Here is a 21,576-nt window from a genome sequence, read left to right on the forward strand (position 1 = left end):
GAAGCTTCAAATGCACCTACAGAGACAGATTCCTAAGGTTGAGAGGCTTCATTTTCACATCTATTTCTTTAAACAAGGTCAAAGTCTTAAACTGATGCCTTTCCACAAATCAGGAGCACTCCTGTTCAGTGATTACTCCATTGCAATATCAAATTGATCAAAAGGTCTGGTGAACAAGAGTATGTGAGATGCCTCTATTGTTTGGAGAGGGATGGAGAGTTCCAGCTGTAGGCTTCATGCCTTAAGGTCTGCTATAAATAAATTTATGCCCTGTAGAGTTCCTTCTAATAGCATTTCAGGACATGTCCTATATCCACTTCAACTTTTTCATTGATGTTCCTCAAATTTTCAATAAAAAGATTGGACTGAACAGTGATGCAATAATTCAATCAGACCACTCTGGTTCTTGACATTTCTGCAAAGACTTCGCTCAACACAAATTTGGGAGCACCAGGTATGACACGAGTGCAATCCATTGCCAGCCTCTCCCTCAAAAATGATAACACTGGAGTGCCACCTGTGCTTTCCCTCAGATATGTTTATTCAGACCAGGAGTAGGAACCAACTGTAATAACTGCCTGGTTCAGCTAATTTTACTTTTATCACATCTCACACCTTCTCTGACCTAATTGGGTGCAAGCTGTCAGCAAAAATATGCTGGCTCCCTGTTGCAGTATTAATTCTGCAAGCTGTACAGGTATTATTTCAAAAAGATGGAAACCTGCTAAAAAGAACGTCTTCTCTCTCCATTAATAACAAAGGGTGGAATTTAACATTATCCTGATGCATTTGCTGCCAGAAGAGTATCTTCTAAAGTATAAAAAGCCACTGAAAATGGATGTGTTTCACTGACACCTTGTCTGTACATTGTCCATACAGACAAGGGCAAATGCACCGATTTCTGTCCTTAGACTGTGTCTTGGGCTGCAGCAAACAAGCACTGCAATTTATACCAGACACTGAAGAATATGAATATTTTCTTTACTACTCAGCTCCAGGAAAAGATAATTATTATAAGCCAAACCAGATGAAAATCTGAGAATATTTTATGATCCACTTTCATTTAAAAAAAGAAGAAAAAAAAAAAGAAAAAAGTCTATTAGCCTCAGAACAATGGGGCCAAATTCACACTTGGGGTAACATCACTGACATCAGTAGAGCACTGCAATTAATTTGGCCCATGGGATCTACTTGAAAATACAACATACTGTCACAAGGATTGCAGCCAAATTCTGTGGAGAAAATCTTTCTATACTGACTAATTTGGCCTTAAAAAGACAGCCCAGCTGTACAAGCAGTAATCCACTGGGCTGGATCTTCAAGTGTAACTCTGCTTAATTCTGTACAATAAAGCTGAGTTATAAACACCTGAGAATTTGGTCAAGTGCCTTTTCCAGACCAAATGGGAGACTACAGTGTCAGTATTATTTGGCACCAGAATGATGCTTACGTGACATTCAGAAAAACAAAGAGAAAGAGACTGGGGGGTAGAATTCAAGAACAACCAGGTAGCCAAAGATCTGAGTGAAATGCTGATATCCCTTGCTAATCCCTTCTTATCCTGTCTCCTCTCTCTCCCACCAAGCAGTCCCCTGAAGCACATTAAGCTGCAGGGAGAATCAGAACAAAAAGCAGAAGGCTTTTTTGCTGTTTCTGTCGTCATTTATTTATTTTTAAACAGAAAACTCTTGTCCCTTGCAGTGATGACGTTTTAATGAATCCATCAATCACTGCAAACTCCAAACTAGAATCCTACATAAAAGAGACCTATTTGTAATACGTGACCTAAGCCCATACCTAATGAAATTAGTTCTCAGGGAGACAATGCAGGTCTTTCATTGCTGTCTCCATGGAATCGTAGATGATTAAGCTGGACAGGGCCTTGTGGGTCCTCAAATCCAATCCTGTACACCTAGCATCACTTTATCCTTGCCTTGTTCCCTGGAGTGTGTTATCTAATCCTTTGCTGACTGATTGTGACCCACCTTACAACTTCTCTTCCATGGGCAAATCTTCATTGTGTGTTGCCTAAGCAAGGTCTTGATTGCCCCTGTAGGTCTTCAGTTCCCCTGCATCAAAGATTTTCAGGGTGTTTGGATCCATGCTATCTCCTCATCCCTTGATTATTTTAAGTCTTCCAACATTATCTTTTGATTTTCTTGATTTCTTGCTCATTACCAGCCCATGCTGCATCACACCTCTGCCACCACGTTGGGTTCCTCAGGACACATTCACAGTCAAATCTTTGACTATATTTTGCTGCTCCCATATGCAGTAAATCCCCCAGCTTCACTAAACCCTGCCTCAGTTCTTTGCTTCTCTTCTCATGGCTAACAAACCCATTGCTTTCATTACTGTTTCTCTCTGGTTGGTGTTTCAGAGCTCTCACTTGATGCTTTCTTACCACAGCATTGCTTTTCTTTGCCACTTGTCCTGTACCTACAGCACTTGAGCTTACTTCTTATCCCAGATGGAGAGGATTACTTAACTCCTGGGCTCAGGAGCATCCTCCCTGCCAACTCCTCTTCCTCAAGATTCCCCCCCCCAGTGACACCACTAAGATGCAAATCCCTAAGACAATCTTTAAAATAAAATCATACTTAGAGAAGACCCTGACTTCACATTCAAAGCTCTCTGCTCATTGCTGACTATTGTTTTGGTTGCTAGTGATTTAAACTTATGCAGATGATACAAACATATTCAGTGTGCTGCACCCATGGACAAATTCATGGGACAAGTATTGCTGCTGGCTTCAGAAGTATCAAAGAAAGCAGTTGCTGCTCCCTCGTGGTCATCAGTATCATCCCTGTTCTGAAAGTTACCATCCTCTATACTTTGCAGTAATTTACAACCTTTTATCTCCCATCTGTCTACAGAGATGCTTTTTTCTATAGTCTTGGTTAAGTCAAAGCAAACCAGGGTAATAGAGAGTTATTACTACAATGTCTTTAATCTAGCCATGTCAGCAGCCTCATGGGATGGCTCGACAAGACAGATCAGGACAGAGTTACAAACAGCAGTTTCTAAAGCAACTGGGTAGTCCTGAACTCAATGATTCCTCTCTGTCTTTTCCCACTTCCTTTTTTACCACTTAGTAAAGTGTTTTCACTGACTACATGTCCTGTCAGTACTGTCTGGCATGACTGTGAAGCAGTTTTAAAACTTAGGTGGCCCCTTGATTTTTGAAGAAGAGATAGAGACCAGAACACTTATGTTGTATACAATACAGAAATCAAAGCTTAGATGCTATCACACAGCTGACCTCCTTCTGTGCTCACCATGGATGGCATCACACAGCAAATCCGCAATTATAAAGTGAATGGCAATTCCAAAACCTTTAGAAAAAAAATATCTTCATGTACTGGGACCAGCACAGAATGCTTTCTTGTCAGTATGCCTTTCTTCTTTTGGGGTCCATTGTCCCTTGCTATATTCACTACCAAGATATTTCTTTCCCCATCTGTTATAACCCAGCATGAAAATCAGACAGGGCTCTTGCACCCTTTTCTCACTATTTTACATGTGAAAGCTGGCTTTCCTCACTGTAAGTTCTAGTCCTGGAAGACAAGGATCACAAAGGGCCAAACGGAGACCGCCCTCAGAGAAGGATCTGCTTTAGCTGCCTGTCTCTCAGCAGCTTCCTTCACAGAGCTAGTGCTGAGGAGATATATCACTTTTATTACCTTATCATTCTCCATTGGGACTGGAAGAGTTCTGTGGAAAAAAAAATCCAGAGCATCTGTAACTTAAAGCATTGTCCTCTCTCTGTTGGGGTTTTTCTTGACCTGTTTCCACAGTATCACTTGTCCTGAATAGAAGACAATCCTTATTTCCATCTGCTTTTCTTATTTCTTTGCTCCTGGTTTACATCTAGCATTCCTAGTTATGAAAGAACAGGGAATCTCTCTGCTTTTTGGCTCCACATCGTTCCTCCCTTGTTCTAAACCATCAAGGAACCTGTCTGCTGTCATGGACACCCCTGTCATACTGGTGTGGTGGGATCTCTTCTCCTTCTTGTCTGAAAATGAGTCTGCCTTTTATTTCCCCCTTCTTTCCCCCCAGGGAGTCTCAATCCTGTCTGTCTCCACTGTCTTGTCATGTTGTCTTTGGGGGGTAGTTTCCCTTCCTTTCTTCTTTGCCTCTGAATTGTCTTTCTTCTGTTGTTGAATAAATTTGTTGCTCAAGCTTCATCTCTCCTGCACTAGCTAATTTCTCTCTTATCCTAGGATAGGGTTGTCCCTTGGATATCCCTTTCCACCTTTTTCTTCTCAAGACCAGCTTCTTATTCAAGCATTGTGCTCTAGCATTGCTTTTGCTGTCTCCTCAGGATCACATCTTTGAATTCCTCCCTGAATTTCAAGTTACTTCCACCTTCCTCTTTAGTGCTTGTATCATTTCCTCCATAACTGTGGTCAAATTATGTTTCATACCTGTGTATGAAACACCATTTTGTGCCACACTGCACTAATGTGCAATGGGAAATTCTGCAACCATCCATCTTCTTTGGAACCCTTTCCTCTTTTGTTCCTTTCAAATTATTCTTCAGAAGAGCCTAACAGAGTTAGGTACCAAAATTTCACCAATCCTTGCTAGGTGCATTGGTTTATAACACATGTTAGAGAAACAGGAGACTATCACAAGTTGTTAAGCAATAAAAATCCCTGCAACATAATCTGTTGTGGTTGGACATTTTATTGAAATCCTGGATAGTCATTTGCAAAAAGCTGACATGCAGGGTTTGGATTTAATCTTCACATTTCCACTCAAACTGTGGCATTGTTTGAACACAACAGCTTTGGGATCCTGGCAAAAGAGTAAAACTGTCCGAGCTGTTCCACTCTGGTTTGAATTATCTTCTTTTTATTTATTTATTTCTAGCTTTGAAGTCTGTGTACTTTAAAAATCAATGAACATCATATTAACAAGCAGACACTAATTACATTTTAACAAACTGGAAAGGCTTGGCTACAAATCTTTGAAAAGATAGATTCACATTTTAAAAAGCTTTCTAATCCAACTGGCATCACTGTAGTAAGACACTGACAAAGCCTGCACAGAATGGAAACGTTAAAGGAATCTGTTTTCCAGAATTTTTTTTCTATGATTTATAATTAGTCTTCATCATTGTACTGTCTCATACACTAAGTCTGGTAAACAGAATAGTCATGACTTTTACAGGATTAATGGAGACATTCTGAGATGTAGAAATTAAAAGACCACTCAGATAATAACAACACTTCACTCTTTTGTAGCTCTTCTCATCAGTTCAACTTATTGTTTTACAAACAAATCAGAATCACTATCAGAGTGCTACAGAGGGATAAAAATGAGGCAAGAAATGCTAATGTATGTCATCTGTAATTACTTAGCAGAACAGAGGCAGATCAGAACTGGGTCTCTTGTATCCAGTTCAGAGCTCTAATTCACAGGTTACAGTGGTTCATTGAGCAGTTTTTAAAATATGAGTATTAGAGTGTGCAGTGGGAGTCAGAGTTTGCATCAGGATGCTCTGCACATCAGGAAATGCTAAAAGTGTAAATAGATGGTCCTGGAACTATAAAAAATATCTTGCCTCTTCTGACCACTCTGTCTGAGAGTAGCTGTGTCCTTGGTGTGAGGGTTGTTAGAAAAGCAGCTCCCACATGAAAGTAGGATCCCCAGCAATGCACGAAACAGTTTCCGCACAGAGCAGAGAGCCAAGACATCACGAGGTTTGTGTGGTAACAACAAGGGGAGAGTAGGACACAAGGAGGATACTTGTGCCAGAGCAGGCTCCAGGAAACACACAGGAGAAGCTGTGCTTTTGAAATGTCCCCACTGATTTCACCACTTCTGTGCTATTCCAGAACAGCTGCTTGAGAGGTAAACAGATGAGGAACCCACTTCAGACAAGAAGTGATCTGCAGCACAGCAAAGCCAGCCTGTGCCAAGAAACACTTACTCACTGCTGTGCCATGGATCATGTGAGGTCATATCAGACCCCATCAGGCTCAGCTGTCCTCTTCATGCTGTGCTCTGAAGAGAGAGGTCTGTATCTGGCAAGACAGACCTGCTGCTTGCAGTGCTGGGAGGGGAAATGCAGATACCAAAGATAAGAGCAACAAACTTGATGGTACTTCATACTTCACAGAATGAGAGATCACTTCTGAGCTCCAGGAACTGGAGGATACATAATATGTTGGCCCCCTCACAGGATACCAGAGTCAGCTCATGCTCATAGCAAATTCTTTGAGACAATTTCAGTGGAAGTGAGAGGAAAGCACTGTTGCTCCATGACACACACATCAACATTTCTCTGTCTGTTACTACAAGTACTTGACTTACTTGTGAGAATTGATTTTCTAGACTTCCTACAGTGTCCTGCTTTCATGGCCACATCTTCTGGTTGAGCTGAAGTGCCAGAAACTCATCTGCTGGAGTGATCTACGGCCCATGTCCTTCTGTATCTGCAAAGAAGCACAGATGTCACCATACCACAGCCACTCCCAGGGGTGGCATCCCAACCATCAGTGATGCTGTGCACGCTTGTCACTAGAATAACCTCTGAACAATTTTCAGCATCAGCACAGCTTGTTACAGATGGTGGCTCAAGCATCACTGTAACCCTGGCTACCCCTGCAGCAAAAGCTGTGGAACTTGAGTATATTGATAACAATTAACACTTTTGGGTCTTAGCAAAACATCTGGAAGTGACTCTCCAAAAAGTTTCTATGAATAGAGTACCAAGAATCAGGGTCATCTGTCATGGTACCTCATCTACCCTTGCTTCTCTTCATAAACAAACAGGAGTAACACGAGGTGCAATAGCTCTCTTTGCCTACCTTGAAGTCACTATTTTGATGTTAAAGACCACGTTTTCCACTTTTCCACTTATCTGGTTAAAAAGATTTAACAACTCCTGTAATGCTTGCACCAAAAAATTCTTTGCACACAACTGCATCTAATCTAAGTCTCTGAGTCCACTGTGTCTCTCCATCTCCTGTGCCTCTACATTACCCTTTTAACATGATTAACACATGATAAAAATGGATTTATCAGTGCTCCCTTATGTCACTTGTCAGTGACATGCTATGTACGTGGAAAGAAACACACTCCCCTCTTCAGTAAGTGCTGAGCAACCAGCCTGATTCAGACCCCAGACTCCTGTTCTGATGGTGCTTAATTATTATTTTGTGTGGTCATATGGGTGGTGGTTTTGGGACCATCTTGACAAGTCTGAAGCTCTGCCTCTCAAATGGATAAAGTGAGTCGTCATTATCTTGTGACTGATCCACAGTGAACACAAACAACACTGGATATGTGAGTAAATGAGGGAAACTCCTAGATACTGTTTTTCAAGGCATCTGGAGACTTGAATGTTCAGCTGCCAATACCTGCACGACATCTGCCATTTCTCAGCTGGTGGTGTGGTTTCTTTAAAATTTGGTCCTGATCCGTGTTTTAATTTGAAGAACAATTAAACTTTATGCACAAATAAAAGGCAGATCATATACTGGAGAATCTCTACTGGATTTCTAAGCAGGCTAGAAAGTACATAAACACCTTTAGCACAGACTGCTTTTCTTACATCACTACTTCATTCCCTGTCAGGACATAGAAAAACGTGATACACCTTCAACAAAACACACTTTGAAAAATAAAATAAATAAAAAAAAATCTGAAATCCTACCTTAAATAAATCCACTCCATATCTTGGTCCCCTGTGAAGAGCAGCAGCTGTGAAACAGTCCAGAGACACCAGTGTTCAAACCCCTCTGAAATAAATGCAGGCAGCTCACCTCACGCCAACAGGTTCCTCTCACAGTTGTACTGGTCTTAAAATAACAGTATTGACTTCAAAGCAAGACTTAACCTGGTCTACACTTGCACAAATGACAGAACAAGCCCATTCTTGGCTCAACAGCTCAGACAGTTCAGATTCGGTTCAGCGCAGAAATTTCGCACCTTCAGGAGGAAATTTCTATTTGAAAAGGAAAGATTAAAGTCTGCAGGAGCTGATGAGGACACCAGGAAAAGCAGGCAGTGAGGCAATGCCAAGAAGCCAACTGTTGCACTTCAGGTCCTCTGCAGCTGCCAGTGTGCTTCCCCCCTGACCCAGAAGACAGAAACATCAGAACAGAGAGAACAATACAAAGACACAAGAGCAGTGGAGGGGGGAACACCTTGACAAGTTTGATAAGCTCAGGAAATTGAGACTTTCCAAAAGATGAGGTGGGATAAAGGTACAGGAAAGGGCAAACAACTCAGATACTCTGTCAAACAGAAACTCTTGAGTCCTCCCATACCATAAAGGTCAATCAAGATTTTATGTAAGATAATGAGATGCAGCTTGACAACAAAAAGTTAGTGTAGTTATAACTGTGTTTCCACTGGATTAAAATATGACAACTTGGGCTTTTTTTTATTTATTGAAGGCAGTTCTTCTTCAAAACCTTCTAAAGCAATTACAGGGAGCTGTATTTCCCAAGAATGTGCATGCCTGAAGATGGAGTACATTCTAGGAAATATGTGTTCCTTATGCTAGAGGTGTTAATTGCCTAATAGGTACTCTATCAGTTTTTCTCTTAAACTAGCTAGAATAGAGTTTCCAAATGTTGGTCAACTCTAAATCTATGAAAAGTGATGTAAACCAGGAAAAAGTCCATGCTGGTGAAAAAGCAAGCACCAGACCATAACTAAGCCTCATGGGGAAAATCTAAGACTGAAGTTCCTGCGAGTTTTATTACTGCACCAGTGGAACAGGGATTTCTCCCTAACTGTTCCCCAAGCCCAAGGATAGTCAGTCTGTACTTTTTCTAATGTGTAAGGGATGGAAGAAATCAGAAGGGGGCACATAATAAATCAACTAACAGTCTCTGAAAAATAGCTGTCCTGTCTCCTTAATATGAGTGAGAGTAATGTTCTGAGGGCAGGAAGAATTCAGCTTTAGGCTGAAAACATTCCCTATAGGGGTACAAAAAGTGACCACTCTGTAGTTTAATCAGTCTCAGGCCTCTCTTTGAGGGAAAAAACGTGTTGCCTGCAACAGCACGTGTAATAATGTTTGCTGAAATATAAACTATGGCCCTATACCACAAGATGGCAGGTCAGAAGTCAACTGAGGATCTGGCCACAGATGTTCAGTAATAGAGATCAAAAAGCAGTAGATCAAGTTCAGTACTTCTCCTCCAGGAGCAGGTTGCAGAAATTTCTCATCCCATCTCCTTCACAGTTTAAGTGCACTCACTCTGCATGTAACAAAGCTGTACATCACAAATTGGCAGGTTACTCAAAGTTCATGTTTCCTAATTTCTCCTTGTCCTGTGCTTGAGTATTTAATTATTTATACAGTGAGTTCGCTCTTATCCACAAACACAGCTCCCCTGAACCTCTGCAATGTTTTTCAAGTCCATCTACCAAAGTGAAGAATCATATGACACACCATTTAGTCCTTCCCCAGCCCTTGATATATGTTTCCTAAAGCCGACACTTGATATTATGGAATGTGTTGTAATCAATTCTTAAAGTTATAGCACCACTGGATTTTTATTAACTTGCACAACAACAACAACAAAAATCCAACAAAAAATGGGCCCTCATAATCAGTCAGCCTGGTTATATCCTGAAAGCTGCTTTAACAAGCAGGGAGTAATATAGTGTAATTGGTACTCCACAATTTAATTGTTCTGTTCTTAAATCTAATATTGCAGCTGTGGGTTAAGTTTACACCACAGCTTTCAAGAGAACATGAAAGTGTGGTACATCTGTGCAACAGAAAGCTAAACATCTCTCATCTGATGTGTTTACAATGACATTTGATAGCGTGGAATTGTTTGGAGTTCATTCTTAAAGCTGCAGAACTGCTTTTCAATGCTGCAAAGAAAAAAAGGGAAAAGCCTCCAATCTCCTTCCAGCAACTCAGCCCACACAAGCCTGAGCGTAATGCTGCTGTGGCATTGCAGGGAAACTGTTGGCTTTAACAACTCCTTCAGGTGGCTTTGAGCATTGTCACTCAGGCAGGGGACAAGGGGACAAGCACATCTTCCCCCTCAGATGATACAACAATTATTTGAAAAACAAACAACTCAGAAAAACTGGACAAATAAAACAACCCCTGACATGCATAAAACAGACAAGAATATTTCAAGAAATGTTATTACATGGATGACTTAAGCACACATAGAAATGGTAGAGTTTTCTGTTTAACAGGTGGTAGAACTGCTCATGGTATTGAACTTCACATTCTGTATAACTAACAGCTTCAGCATTATATACTTGTTAGTGAATTTATTAGGCCCATAAGTAGTTCAAGAAACTTAGGAATGGGCCCATAAATGTCATCTGCAGTTTGTGAACTGCAAGTATCTGACTGTTTTGATCAAGGTTTTTACGGGAAAGTTAAATGGTTATTAAAATTATTTACTACTGCTCCACGAAAAGGGAGCAAGCCCTGCCGAAGAACTTACATTGGGAGAAGATGGGATAGGTTGTAGGTCAAATGTGTTAGCACAAAAGCATTCCTGTTCATGTCTAAGCCCAAATTTCTGTACAATTCAAAGCTTAGAGTGCATTTCAGTGGCTGAGAAAAGGTCTATGGATGGGTGGAGGCATTTTCCCTTTCCCATAATCTGCCATCAGAAACACATGATCTGATCAGGCTACTTCTCTTGTTCTCAGCATTAATCTTTTTCTAACATTTTCTGTCCTTGGAGAAATGCATGATAGTGCAACTTAGTAAAAGAGATCACTTTCTGCTCATTCCTCTGTAGCAGTCCACGCCGAGGTCTTGATTTACGCTCCTTAACAGATAAAAGTCAGTCTCACTGATGAAGCTCAGCTATATTACACTGGAATCTATTAATTTTTTTTAAACTTTATTATTTCAGTCACAATTAAGACTATCTGGAGCCTCTTCATAAAAAGGGGCCATACCAAAAGCTGTACGTTAGCAACTCAAAAAATGGATGCATTCATCCTGCATCAAAAATACCGTAAGAAGGACAGATCTCCTGGGGAGGCAAATCTGTATCAATATTTCAGTCTCTTGAATACAGAAATTTGACACAACAAGATGCAACACCCGAACTTCCCCTCCTTTCAATTAACTGAGAAATAAAAATTGTCCTTAGAAGGGAAGAAATGCGTTCGTGTTTTTCAGTTTTCGGGTTTTCCGCCCTTTCATAGCATCATAATGTTCTCTTCAGAGGTGGAAAACTTAATCTTCAAGTTCAAGCCTAGTTTCTTCATACAGTTCAGGATGAGATGACTTGGAATACCGGGAATATTTCAGTTGTAGAAAATCACCCAATTCATCCAGAGCATTCAAAACCTGTAAGACCATTTTACTTTGTCAATTCTCTTGGAAAAGAAATGAAGTTCTAGTAACAGTTCTTTACAGCAGAACAAGATTATTAAAAAAATCAATTAAAGAAAGTTTAAAGGACAAACGGGTGATTTTTGCATTCATTCTACTGTAGTGAACATCAATGCAGTCACAGATGTACAACAGCATCTGTGAGAACAGAATTTACTCCTCCAGTAGGTTATGGTTTGTTAGTAGAACATTAATTGAGCACAGACGAAAAAAATTACTTTTTCTAAAAACACAGAGAGATAACAACCCAGCTAAAAAGTTATCTTTGCTTGTGCAAAATAAATGTGTAAGGCTATACTTCAATATTTGCCTATAGCTCCCAAGGACTGGAGTTGCCACTGCATCTTCTCAGCTAGGACTCAGCCCACAGTGCTGATCAGAGTCAACATAAATAGCCTGAACAGTTTAAGATGATTTTAGTGCATTCCATTATCTTAGACTAATATCACAGGCAAAATTAATATTAATTATTATTAATTAATACTGTAATGCAATTTGCTGAGCTGTGTCCCCAGCTCTCAGTAGATTCAAAAAATAGACAGGGAACTTTGTACCACAGAGAGGCAGCTCAGTGTTTTGCAGCATCTGACCCACATTCAAGATCAGTCAACTTTTTGGCATCAAGGAAGAAAACAGCAATTTTGATTTTGAGCCTGTTTCTGTTAAGCCACTAAAATGAGCTCATGAACAAAAAAGAAGTAATTTAGTAATGGTTTATGCAGAGAGATAGCTTCCAGGTCATTAAGGAAGTTATTTTTGGGAGCTTGCCCTTTCATAGATCTTTCCTCTTTAGTTCCAGGCTGAGATTCAAAACAAATTTTGCCAAAGGGAAATGTTTTCATTGTGCTTGTTACCTGTTGTTACCCTGGGTTTAGGCATGTTCACAAAGCATTTGTCTTAAAAGCTTTCCATCTGCAAGTAATTCAGCTCAGGGCATTTCCATGGACTGTAAGGACATTTAGAGAATGCCACGAGTACTGCAGCAGAAACACAGCATGTTCAGTGATAACTGCGGAGCATTTCAGACCTCCAGTGGTACCAGGAAGCAGCAATGTCCAGGTAGTGAACATGAAATGATGGCCCAAAAATGTACTGGGCTTGACATTTGGGAGCGGGAGGACAGGAAGAAAATCAAAGCGGTGACCTCAAGAGATTAATCTTCAGATCAAGGTCATCGCCCATTAGTAGTTACATAAGCCAAAATCCACACAGCACAACAGCCAAAGCTGACAGTGACCAACACAATAGCTACGCCCTGTCCTATGAAATATTGTCTTTATAGTATTGTACCTTGCTAATAACTACTACACCTTTAAAAGCAGAAGGAATTTTATGCTGCACACATGTAAGGCAGATTTTTTGATGTTGTTGGAGAGCAATCTACACTGATGTGGGAGCTGGTCAGCAGGGCAGGGCTCCAGGCTCAAGATCCATGTGAATCTCAGGATGCAAATGCAGAGCCAGAAGCTCTCTGCAGGCACAGGTGCTTGTCTGCATGAAGGAGTGGCATTTTTAACTCAAATGCCTTCCACGTTCACAGATTTTTTGCTTTGACCATCGCACTTGTGCAAAGAGAGGAAAAAGAAAGCCTGAAATTTACTGTTAAGCCTCTTGTGGTGGCTTATTCTGAGAATGAAAGAACGTATCTCAAGCCAGGCCAGAAACACCTTCGGCAAGAAAGGAAGATGGAAAATCTCAAAGAGTTTATTTTAAACACATTTCTGACTGTGTTGGAACAGAGGTTTATGATGGAAGTCTCAACATACTCCTAACGGTATTGCTGATATCAGAGAAAGATATAGAACTGAGACAGGCCAGACAGCATCAATTAAACTTAATTAGGTTCAAACAGTTCCAAATACTGTTTGCAATTTCCACCTGTACCCCCAAGGCTGTCACATATACTTTCTGCAATTCAAGAAACACGTGAAGATAACGGCTATGGAAAACTTGATTTTCAATTATTTCCGTACTGTTTCAGGTTTCCTACTCTGATAGTTCTGACCTAGCATTTAACTTTTGTCTTGCTGTGCTCTTCATGTAGGTCTTTATTAGTGATGACAGATTTGGTCACTAGTAGAAATAGAAGAACATAACAAGTTAACTGTCCCATAATTTATTTTAAAAAAGTAAAATATATAAGGCTTCAATGCCTTTAAAGATCAAGTGACAAGGCCAGAAAAACAAATGTAAAAAATGAATTATTGAGTTTCAAAGTAACAGAGGCACTGAGCTTCTCCCAACCTCCTTTGCATCTGAAGTTAATTTTGGCAGGACATCTGCTGTGCTTACCGTGTCTAACATCTCCCGTGTATGTGCAGCTGACACACAAAACCGAGCCCTGGATTCTGTGATAGGAGTAGCTGGAAACCCAACCACGACCACCCCGATATTTTTTTCTAACATGCGTCTTGCAAAAGCCCTAAGGAGAGAAGAAGAAAAAAAACCATAAAAGTAAATTATCTCCAATAACTGACACAGAGAGAAAACATCTATGTATAATAATGATATTGTATATAATATAGGTATAATAGGTAAAATCCTGTCTTCAAGTGAAGCAGATGGTAATATTCCCATTGATTTCCCTAAGAGCCAGAATTTTACCAGTAGGACTGAGAATCTTTGCTGCTTAGCAGCTCATGAAGGCCAGTGGGTGTCAAATACTAGAAATGTGATGGCAGAGAGGGCACTGCAGGATAGACACACTATTCATTTATGTCACTGGAAGGCTTTGAGTGCAAATCAAAATGTGGGCATTCACAGCCCCTAAGCATGGAAGAGGTTGGACTTCTGGAAGGCATGAGAGGTTGGTTCCTGCACATCAACAGGCATAAAACAATCTGTGTCATAGTTTATCTGCTCTCACAATTACTCTGCCAGTTAGGAAGCTTTTTTTGTGGTGTGTATGAGACCTGGAGCACACAGTCATGCTAAGTCCTTGCAAATACTCCCCACAGCTCAACCCTTACATTATGCTACCACTGACTCCTGGTCTGGGTGTCCAAGTCAGTGCACAAGTGCAGCTTGAGAGGAACTGAGTGGTAAAACATGCAAAAACCATTCAAAGATCAGATGTGGGAAAAGAACATCCATTCAAACCAATTCATACATCAAAGGCAATGTATCTCCTTTAATGATTACAAATTAAAAACAAATATAAAAGAAATCCAAATTAAAAATGTTACCAAATGTATTATTCCAGACCACGTTAAAAAAGGATAAGAGAAAAATCTTAAAATTCTGAACACTGGAACAACTCAAAATTAAGTCTAGGGCCAAATTTAAAAGAGAACAGAACTAAATGATGAATTCAACAGCACATGTTTTCCCAGGAAGCATCTACCACACAGAGCTACATTTTCCACAGTGTACACCAAATAACCTATGAGCCTGAATAGCGTTGGTTTTGCCAACAGGTTTTTTTCAGTACTTACCCTATTTTACCAGGCATATAAAGGAGCAAGGGGACAACAGGCGAATCATCATTGCCATAAATGATGAAGCCCATTTCATGCAGTTTTCGTCTGAAGTACCTTGTGTTTTTCTCCAGCTGGCGCACTCTTTGGAGCCCTGAAATGAGCCAGTCAGGAGAACAGTCAGTGCAAAGATCATAACTGGAATCTAGGAATAGGCAAAAAACAGGGCTGTGGGTAACAGTGTGGCTGAAAGGCACATGTTGCTATTTGACTGAGAAGAAAAACATGGAATGAGCTAAATGTAACTACATTGATTATTTTGGCATTGTGGGATGGACGACTGATACTCCTGTACTTGTGAGGTAAAACAGTCCCTATAGAGTATTAGTCATATGTCTCGGTGGACACAGGACATGTAAATAGAATATTTTCTTTCTCAATGGACTATAAGGTGAATAACCAATGTCTACAGAAGCCAATATCTTTTCTCGTTAACAATATTCCACAGGGGTCCTCTTATATTGTAGCTAATTCTGCATGTTTGTTTGGTTGGTTGGTTTTTTATTCTGTGACTGTAATAAAGCTTAAAGTAGAAAATACTGCATTTTGGCTCAGCTCAAGCTGATGCTTTTGTTGCAATTTTTTCTGGATAGAGGAAAGACACATGATTAACTTTGTTATTTTACAAGACCTGATCTTCTCCACGTTACCAACATGCAGCGTAAGTCCAGTTACTCTAATATGCATTTACATATGCAATCCCTCACTGAGTTCTGCTCAGTTTCTCTGTCCTCTTCTCTTGCTACTATTATCTTGATATCATCATATGACAACAGACTTTAGTCATTCAAGACTTTAAGACACAGGATTTGTTCTCTGCATTGTCCCTGGCCTCATTCAGTCATGGATCCATGGATGTGACCCCCAGCAAAACTGACAGGAGGGTTGAAAACAATTATTTTTAATGAAGGAAAAAGACAAAAAACAGCAGAGAAAAAAACATGCTTGAAAAGACATCTCAGCCTTTTCTTTTGCAGTGCCACTAAGGAGGTGGTTTCTGACAAATGCAATTGCTTCCCAACCCACTGCATAAAAAGGGAAGAGCCACACTCTACGTTATTGTAAGTAGGAGATCTAGTATGTCCTTTCACCACTCCACCTGCATTATATTTCATCAGTGAGCTGATACACGTGCTGTTTTTCCAGTGCTGTGAGGTGCTGACAGGGATGGTGCCACCTCCCCCATACCCACATGGCTCCCTAGTGCCAGCCCTGGGTTCACAAAGACACACGGCCAATGGAGCCAGGTCTGTCACTTGGCCAGAAACAAAACTGCCCAACCACTGTTAAACAGACCAGGTCTCTCAGCCTGATTGCTGTGCAGCAGCTTGTGTCTGCCCAGCAGAGGTGGCGGGAATGTGTGGTCAGATTGGGATTTAGCAGGGCACAGTTACACTCTTAGCTTTCATATTCCTGCCATTCATCAGCCCATACTTTCAATATCACCTATATTGTTTCACTAGACATGAGCACTGAAACCTTCAGTACACCTCACTTCCTCTCTTCCCTTTGCTCTTAAGACGCCTTTGCACAGATGAATTACATTTTCACTCTCCATTTACTTTTTCATTTCACTTTACTTTTCGTTCTCTTCATTCTTCATTTACTACCTACTGCTGTCACCCTTCTCTGACTGGACGCTTGTTTCCTAATTTCCCATCTTGCTCTGTGTAACCACAGTGGCCAGTTAGGCATTTGTAGCTGCTACATGCCACCTTTGGCAGATTTGTCCTCAGACCACATTCTGCTTCTGCCTGGCTTTTCTTCCTTTTCCTTCTTGGCTGAGGTGGGGGATCACCACAGCTACATAAACCTCTTCTCCATTAATCATTTCTTGTGTAGGTTTGAAGAAGATCTACTGCTTCATCTGTTCTGCATCCTCCCGAGTCAAGGTTCTGTCAATGTTCTGGCTGGGAAATTTATAGGGAAACTGGGACCTGCTTCACAGTGATCGGTGTTTTGCTTGAACAAATTAAAAGATCTCATAAAACCAGTGTGTTTGTAACTTTATGCACAAAACTGCCCATGCAGACAACCTGTTAGTTACAGTCTCAGTCATTCAGTTTAAAGCATGCAGTGGAAGAGATCTGCTGGGTTAGAAAAGGCCACAAATAGTTTAACCATCTCTCTAATGCTGCTAAAACAAAAACAGCTGTGTCAGAGCAAGGAAAACAAATGAAACACAAAAGCATCCTACTACAAAGCTTTCCAGTCACTAATAAAAACAATAGTCTGTGGTATTTCCAAAAATATTTTTGGTGTAGTAGATCTCAAGAAACAGGAGGAAATATTGAGGAGGAGGAGGAGGGGAACGGAGATGATGGCAAGGAAAGGGAGTTAGAGAACTGCAGGATAATGTGGCTGAAGTCTAAAGAGAGACTTTTCCCCTTGTTAGAATTTGTAAAGATGTTATTAGCACCTCCTCAACGCCCAAATTACAAGGAGGAGGGCGAGGGAGTGACCTGAACTGGGGGCTCAAAACCGCTGCTGTTTCTTGCTATCTTCGCAGCCCCTGAGCTAGTTTCCAACCTCCCAGTTGGAGAGCATTTGAAACTACTAGATTTTCAATTAGGGAAAGTTTTCACAAATGCAGATGTTCTTGGCGAGTGCAGTTCAGGACTTGCTGCCTTCTCCTTTCTATTCAGCTGTTTACCACAAAGCTGGAAACACAGTGTCAGCCACGCAAGATTCCGGGCTGTTCCCTATTTATCAAACCATATGCGCAGGGCCCAGACCTGATCAGTTTGTCTCTACTTATTTTCAGTATCAGAAATTTAGATTCCAAAGAAGGGGAATACAGCTAAGGAAACATTAGAGCTGAAAAAGGAGGCTTAGGCAACCTCCCCAAAGTCAAACACCTCTTCCTTTTCCAATCTTCCTTCGCTGATTCTATATCCTCGACCAGTTTGTGGTGGGAGGGATCCCCTTCGAGGCTCCCTGTGGAGCTTGTTTCAAGTCAGCCAGTGTTGATGCAAAAGAGCCACTTGAATTTTTAGCAACATCCCAGAACGCTAATTTCATTTGCAGGGATGCATTAAAGAGCCAAATAAAAGATCAGAGCGCTCACATATATCTGGAGGGAAAAAAAGCACATTAGGAGACGATTGCTACACACATTGTATTTGTGGGTGGGTGGCTGGGAGGAACCTATTTCTTTACCAAGTGTCAACACTTTCCTTTCTCATGTTCAGTTTTGTGGTCAAAGACCACAGACACACATCATATACACAGTCATCTTATATGCTGTCCTGATAAGAGCAATAAAACCCTAAAGTTCGTAGCTGTATTTCAGCTCTTTTTCATTCCTTTATGGGGCCTTCCAATGTCAGATAAGGAGGCAGACGTGAGCAAAATGTTTATTTTTTTTTCACATTGGCCCAATTTTCCCCCTACACTGCAGATTAAGAGTGGTGAATTCAGTCTAGAACCAGATCTTAGTCCAAATTCACTGTGGTATTTTTAACCAAAGACATTGCTTTTTAAAAGTATTTTCTTTGATTCCTAAGGCTGTGATCTTGCATACTTTATTATTTACTGAGTGAGAATCTGCAGAGCAGATCCTTGAGCTAAGAGGATATGGCTGCAAGTATATGAGTGTAAGAATTTACCTGTATGGCACTAATCAGAGGATCAGGTGCCTAGACTGTAAATATATGTGTTAAAAAAATCTTAGTTTGCAAAATCCTCAAGGATTTACAGTCTATGCAAAGAGCTTATAGCACAGCATGCAGAATATCCAGAGAGTTATATTCCATAAAATATGTGAACCACAACACAGCATATGTTTGGAGAAAACAGCCTGGACAGGGAAAACCAACCCTTCAGTAGTTCACACTAAGCCCACTAGTGCTCCAGAGTTTTAAGCTAAGGCAGAGAACGACCTTATTAAAGGCTCTACATATTCTTAGCTGAATTAAAAAGGGACAGAAAGAGAGAAAAATGAATGATAAACGATTCTCAAATTTCCCAAGTTATCTTTACACTGCTTGGAACATACATAGCCAGCTTATTGGGATTGTTTTGAAGTACAGGATTAATTGCCTGGATGGTACAAGAAAACCAGAATTTACTGCATCAGCAATCCACCTACTGCTGGCAAATTTTGAGTTTACGTTTGTTGCGCCACTTTAAAAATATTTGGTTTGCTGTGAAGTCCTAAGGTGTTGGCAATTCTGGGAAAAATGCTGATTATATTTTTGTTTGACATGCATCATTGCATACTGCCGGCTTTCCCTCATTAATTTCTGCAGGCTTTTAGAAAGCTTTATAGCTCAAAATTAATATGGTTTGGCTGAAGAAAAAATACAAAGAGAGGGCAAGAGAGACAGAAATAATAAAAGATAGTGGCCTGCTCATAATTTCTTTGAAGCAACAACCTTTTTAAGAGAGCCACTTTGAGTAACAGACTCAGCAGAAGTTTTGTCACACGCTCTCAGGGAGGAGCTGCTCTGGCATCTGACAGAAGGAAGGTATCCTGACTACTCATCTTGGGATGGCTTTACCTGGCACAGCTCCAGCACTTCAACAGAGCTCTGCTGTTCATGCCAGCTGAGGACCTTATCCGGGCAGTGAAAGAGGCAGTAAAACTATCAGCTCTCTGAAACAAAAAAGTTTGTTTTCCTCCTCCAGAGATGTCTGCTTTTCCCTCTTGCAAGATGTTAATAAAGCAGAGAAACTGGCTGTGTTCAATTCCTGCACAAACATTCTACCTTTGAACTCTTCCTGTAGGCTTCTACCCTTGGAAATTCTGACTCTGTATATTGAAAACAGCAATAAGCAACCTGTAGCCTTTCATATCAAGATCTTAGGTGTATTTTAATTGAAGGAGAGTTATTTTTCCTGAACCAATTCCAGGAAAGATAATCCCACGCTGGAGTGGTTTTTGGCATGCAGTGGCCTCTTCAAGACCCAAATCCACCTGCTTTAATCTTCTCCAGCTGTTGTTTCATAGGATCTTTCTAGATAATTAGTTACACAATCAAACTTTTACATACTGGTGTCAGTGTTCCTTGGATGGAGAACTCTACTCCCTGCCCTCCTCTGCTAACTAGATAGTAAAAAGCAAACTTTCATAGGCTAAAAAAAAAAAATTGGAAAACAATAGCTCTTCCCCACTAAACTATTGCAGATGGACAGATTTTAATTTTTTTCCCTCTGGTTCCATCATAAGAGTAACACACATGTACCTCCATGTGCATTAAATCACAAATAGAATGCTATAAAACTGGGGTGCCTAAAGGAAATATGTTCTCAGATAAAACAATCTTCATAAAAAACAACTTTGCTATGAACCGGGAAGAAGTGAAGACATTTTCTTCTACAGTCTAATGCTAACTAGAAACCTAGTAATTTCAACTTAATTCAGCTGCTAAATAAGCCCTTAAGGACTTAGTCAGTCCAATTTTAACTGTGAACTTCTGCAAAACACTTTCCAGAGCAGATTAAGGGGAGAAAAAGTGCCAATTTCAGTTGAAGCAGAAAGGAGAAAAATTGTACAGATTTTGTAATTTTTACCTCTTTTCTCAAATGGCTCAGCTCTGCCTACACAGCACCTTATCTATATTCATATCTATAGTGTAAGCATTCAGCATCCTGCATAAAAGCAGGGACAGGGCAGCCAGCCTTGGCTGAGCCTCATTTACTCCCAGCACAGGTGATTAATCACAAAGCGGGTCTGTCCCGCTGCTGAAAACCAGCCAGAGCACAACGCGCTCCATCTGCATCCCATTAGGTGTTCCTGAAGTACCAGGGATCTAAGTGCCATTACAAAAGGCACTGCTCTCTCTCCTTTGTGCTCCCCAGGCTGATAACAGCGCTGGATTCCTTGGGCACCGCAGCATCTGGAACAGAGGAGGGATCCTCACGCTCTATCCTGGCAGCAAAGACATCCTGACAAAGGGACTCTGTCGTGGAGCTGCACGTTGCTGTCCCTGGGGAAAGCTTTCCTCGCTGGGGGACAGGTCACATCCAAGTCTGATCACATCCCTCCACTGTTGTATTTGGGGATACAGGGGACACCTATCCCTGGGTGGGGTCTGCTAGAGGACTACAGCACTGGTTTAACTTTGAATATGGATAAAGTGCCTTTGAATGAGGTAGAATCCAATCAACCCTCAGAGATCTTGCAAATCACTGCAAATACTGTTAGTCCAAAGCCCTTGCTTGTTCAGATCAACTGACCATCCGTGGATACACTTGGCTTCCTGTGGGAGGTGGATCACATGGCAGGTGGCTCACTGGAACAGCATGTCTTACTTATTTTGAGTCAAGATGTCAGAATTTAGCTCTGTTTCATCACCCACTGCTGGGAAAACATCTGTGATGTTCAGCTTAGACAAATAATATTTGTGACAGCATATTATCATCATTAGCATCTTCCATGTTGTCGTGACTAGGAGCTCTGGTCATGGAGCCAATGGTGTGCAAATAGGGAATAAATTTGCTTAAGGGCTTTAAATGTAACCACATACTGGGAACATTCTGTTTGATAAGGGCCTGAGAGACGCAAAAAATGAGAATTTGAAAAAGCTGGACTTTAGCATGACCAATTCTGCAGGCTGTTTAGAGCAGGTTCAAGGGGTCCATCGCTAAATCACCTGCAGATTTAAAGCTCACAGCAATAGTTTCATGATCAGTCCAGTCTGGCACAGATTTATTTTGCTGCAAAAGGGATCGTTCCTCTCAGCTCCAGCTGCTCAAGTCCTGGCACTGGGATTCATGTAGCCATATGGCAGATTGGCCCAGGGA

At 40.9% G+C, this 21,576-nt stretch overlaps 1 protein-coding gene across 9 annotated transcripts in view; it reads right to left on the reverse strand.

Moving 5' to 3' along the window:
* SPTLC3 (serine palmitoyltransferase long chain base subunit 3) overlaps positions 1-21,576 on the reverse strand; it is a 125,363-nt gene that overhangs the window by 18,092 nt on the left and 85,695 nt on the right. For 7 of the 9 annotated variants that reach the window (XM_027693367.1, XM_027693366.1, XM_027693365.1 and 4 more), the window contains 3 exons: positions 14,788-14,923; positions 13,646-13,775; positions 9,529-11,308 (listed from right to left, as the gene is read on the reverse strand). In XM_027693367.1, coding sequence (XP_027549168.1) covers positions 11,195-11,308; positions 13,646-13,775; positions 14,788-14,923 — 380 coding nt within the window. In that variant the 3' untranslated portion in view covers positions 9,529-11,194. Of the gene's footprint in view, positions 1-6,324; positions 6,447-7,669; positions 7,717-9,528; positions 11,309-13,645; positions 13,776-14,787; positions 14,924-21,576 lie in introns of those variants that run through there. The other 2 variants (XR_003535877.1, XR_003535878.1) reach the window with 1 other exon arrangement.

The sequence above is a fragment of the Neopelma chrysocephalum genome, unplaced genomic scaffold, assembly GCF_003984885.1.
Source record: "Neopelma chrysocephalum unplaced genomic scaffold, ASM398488v2 Primary Assembly neopelma1_91, whole genome shotgun sequence".
Classification (NCBI taxonomy): domain Eukaryota; kingdom Metazoa; phylum Chordata; class Aves; order Passeriformes; family Pipridae; genus Neopelma; species Neopelma chrysocephalum.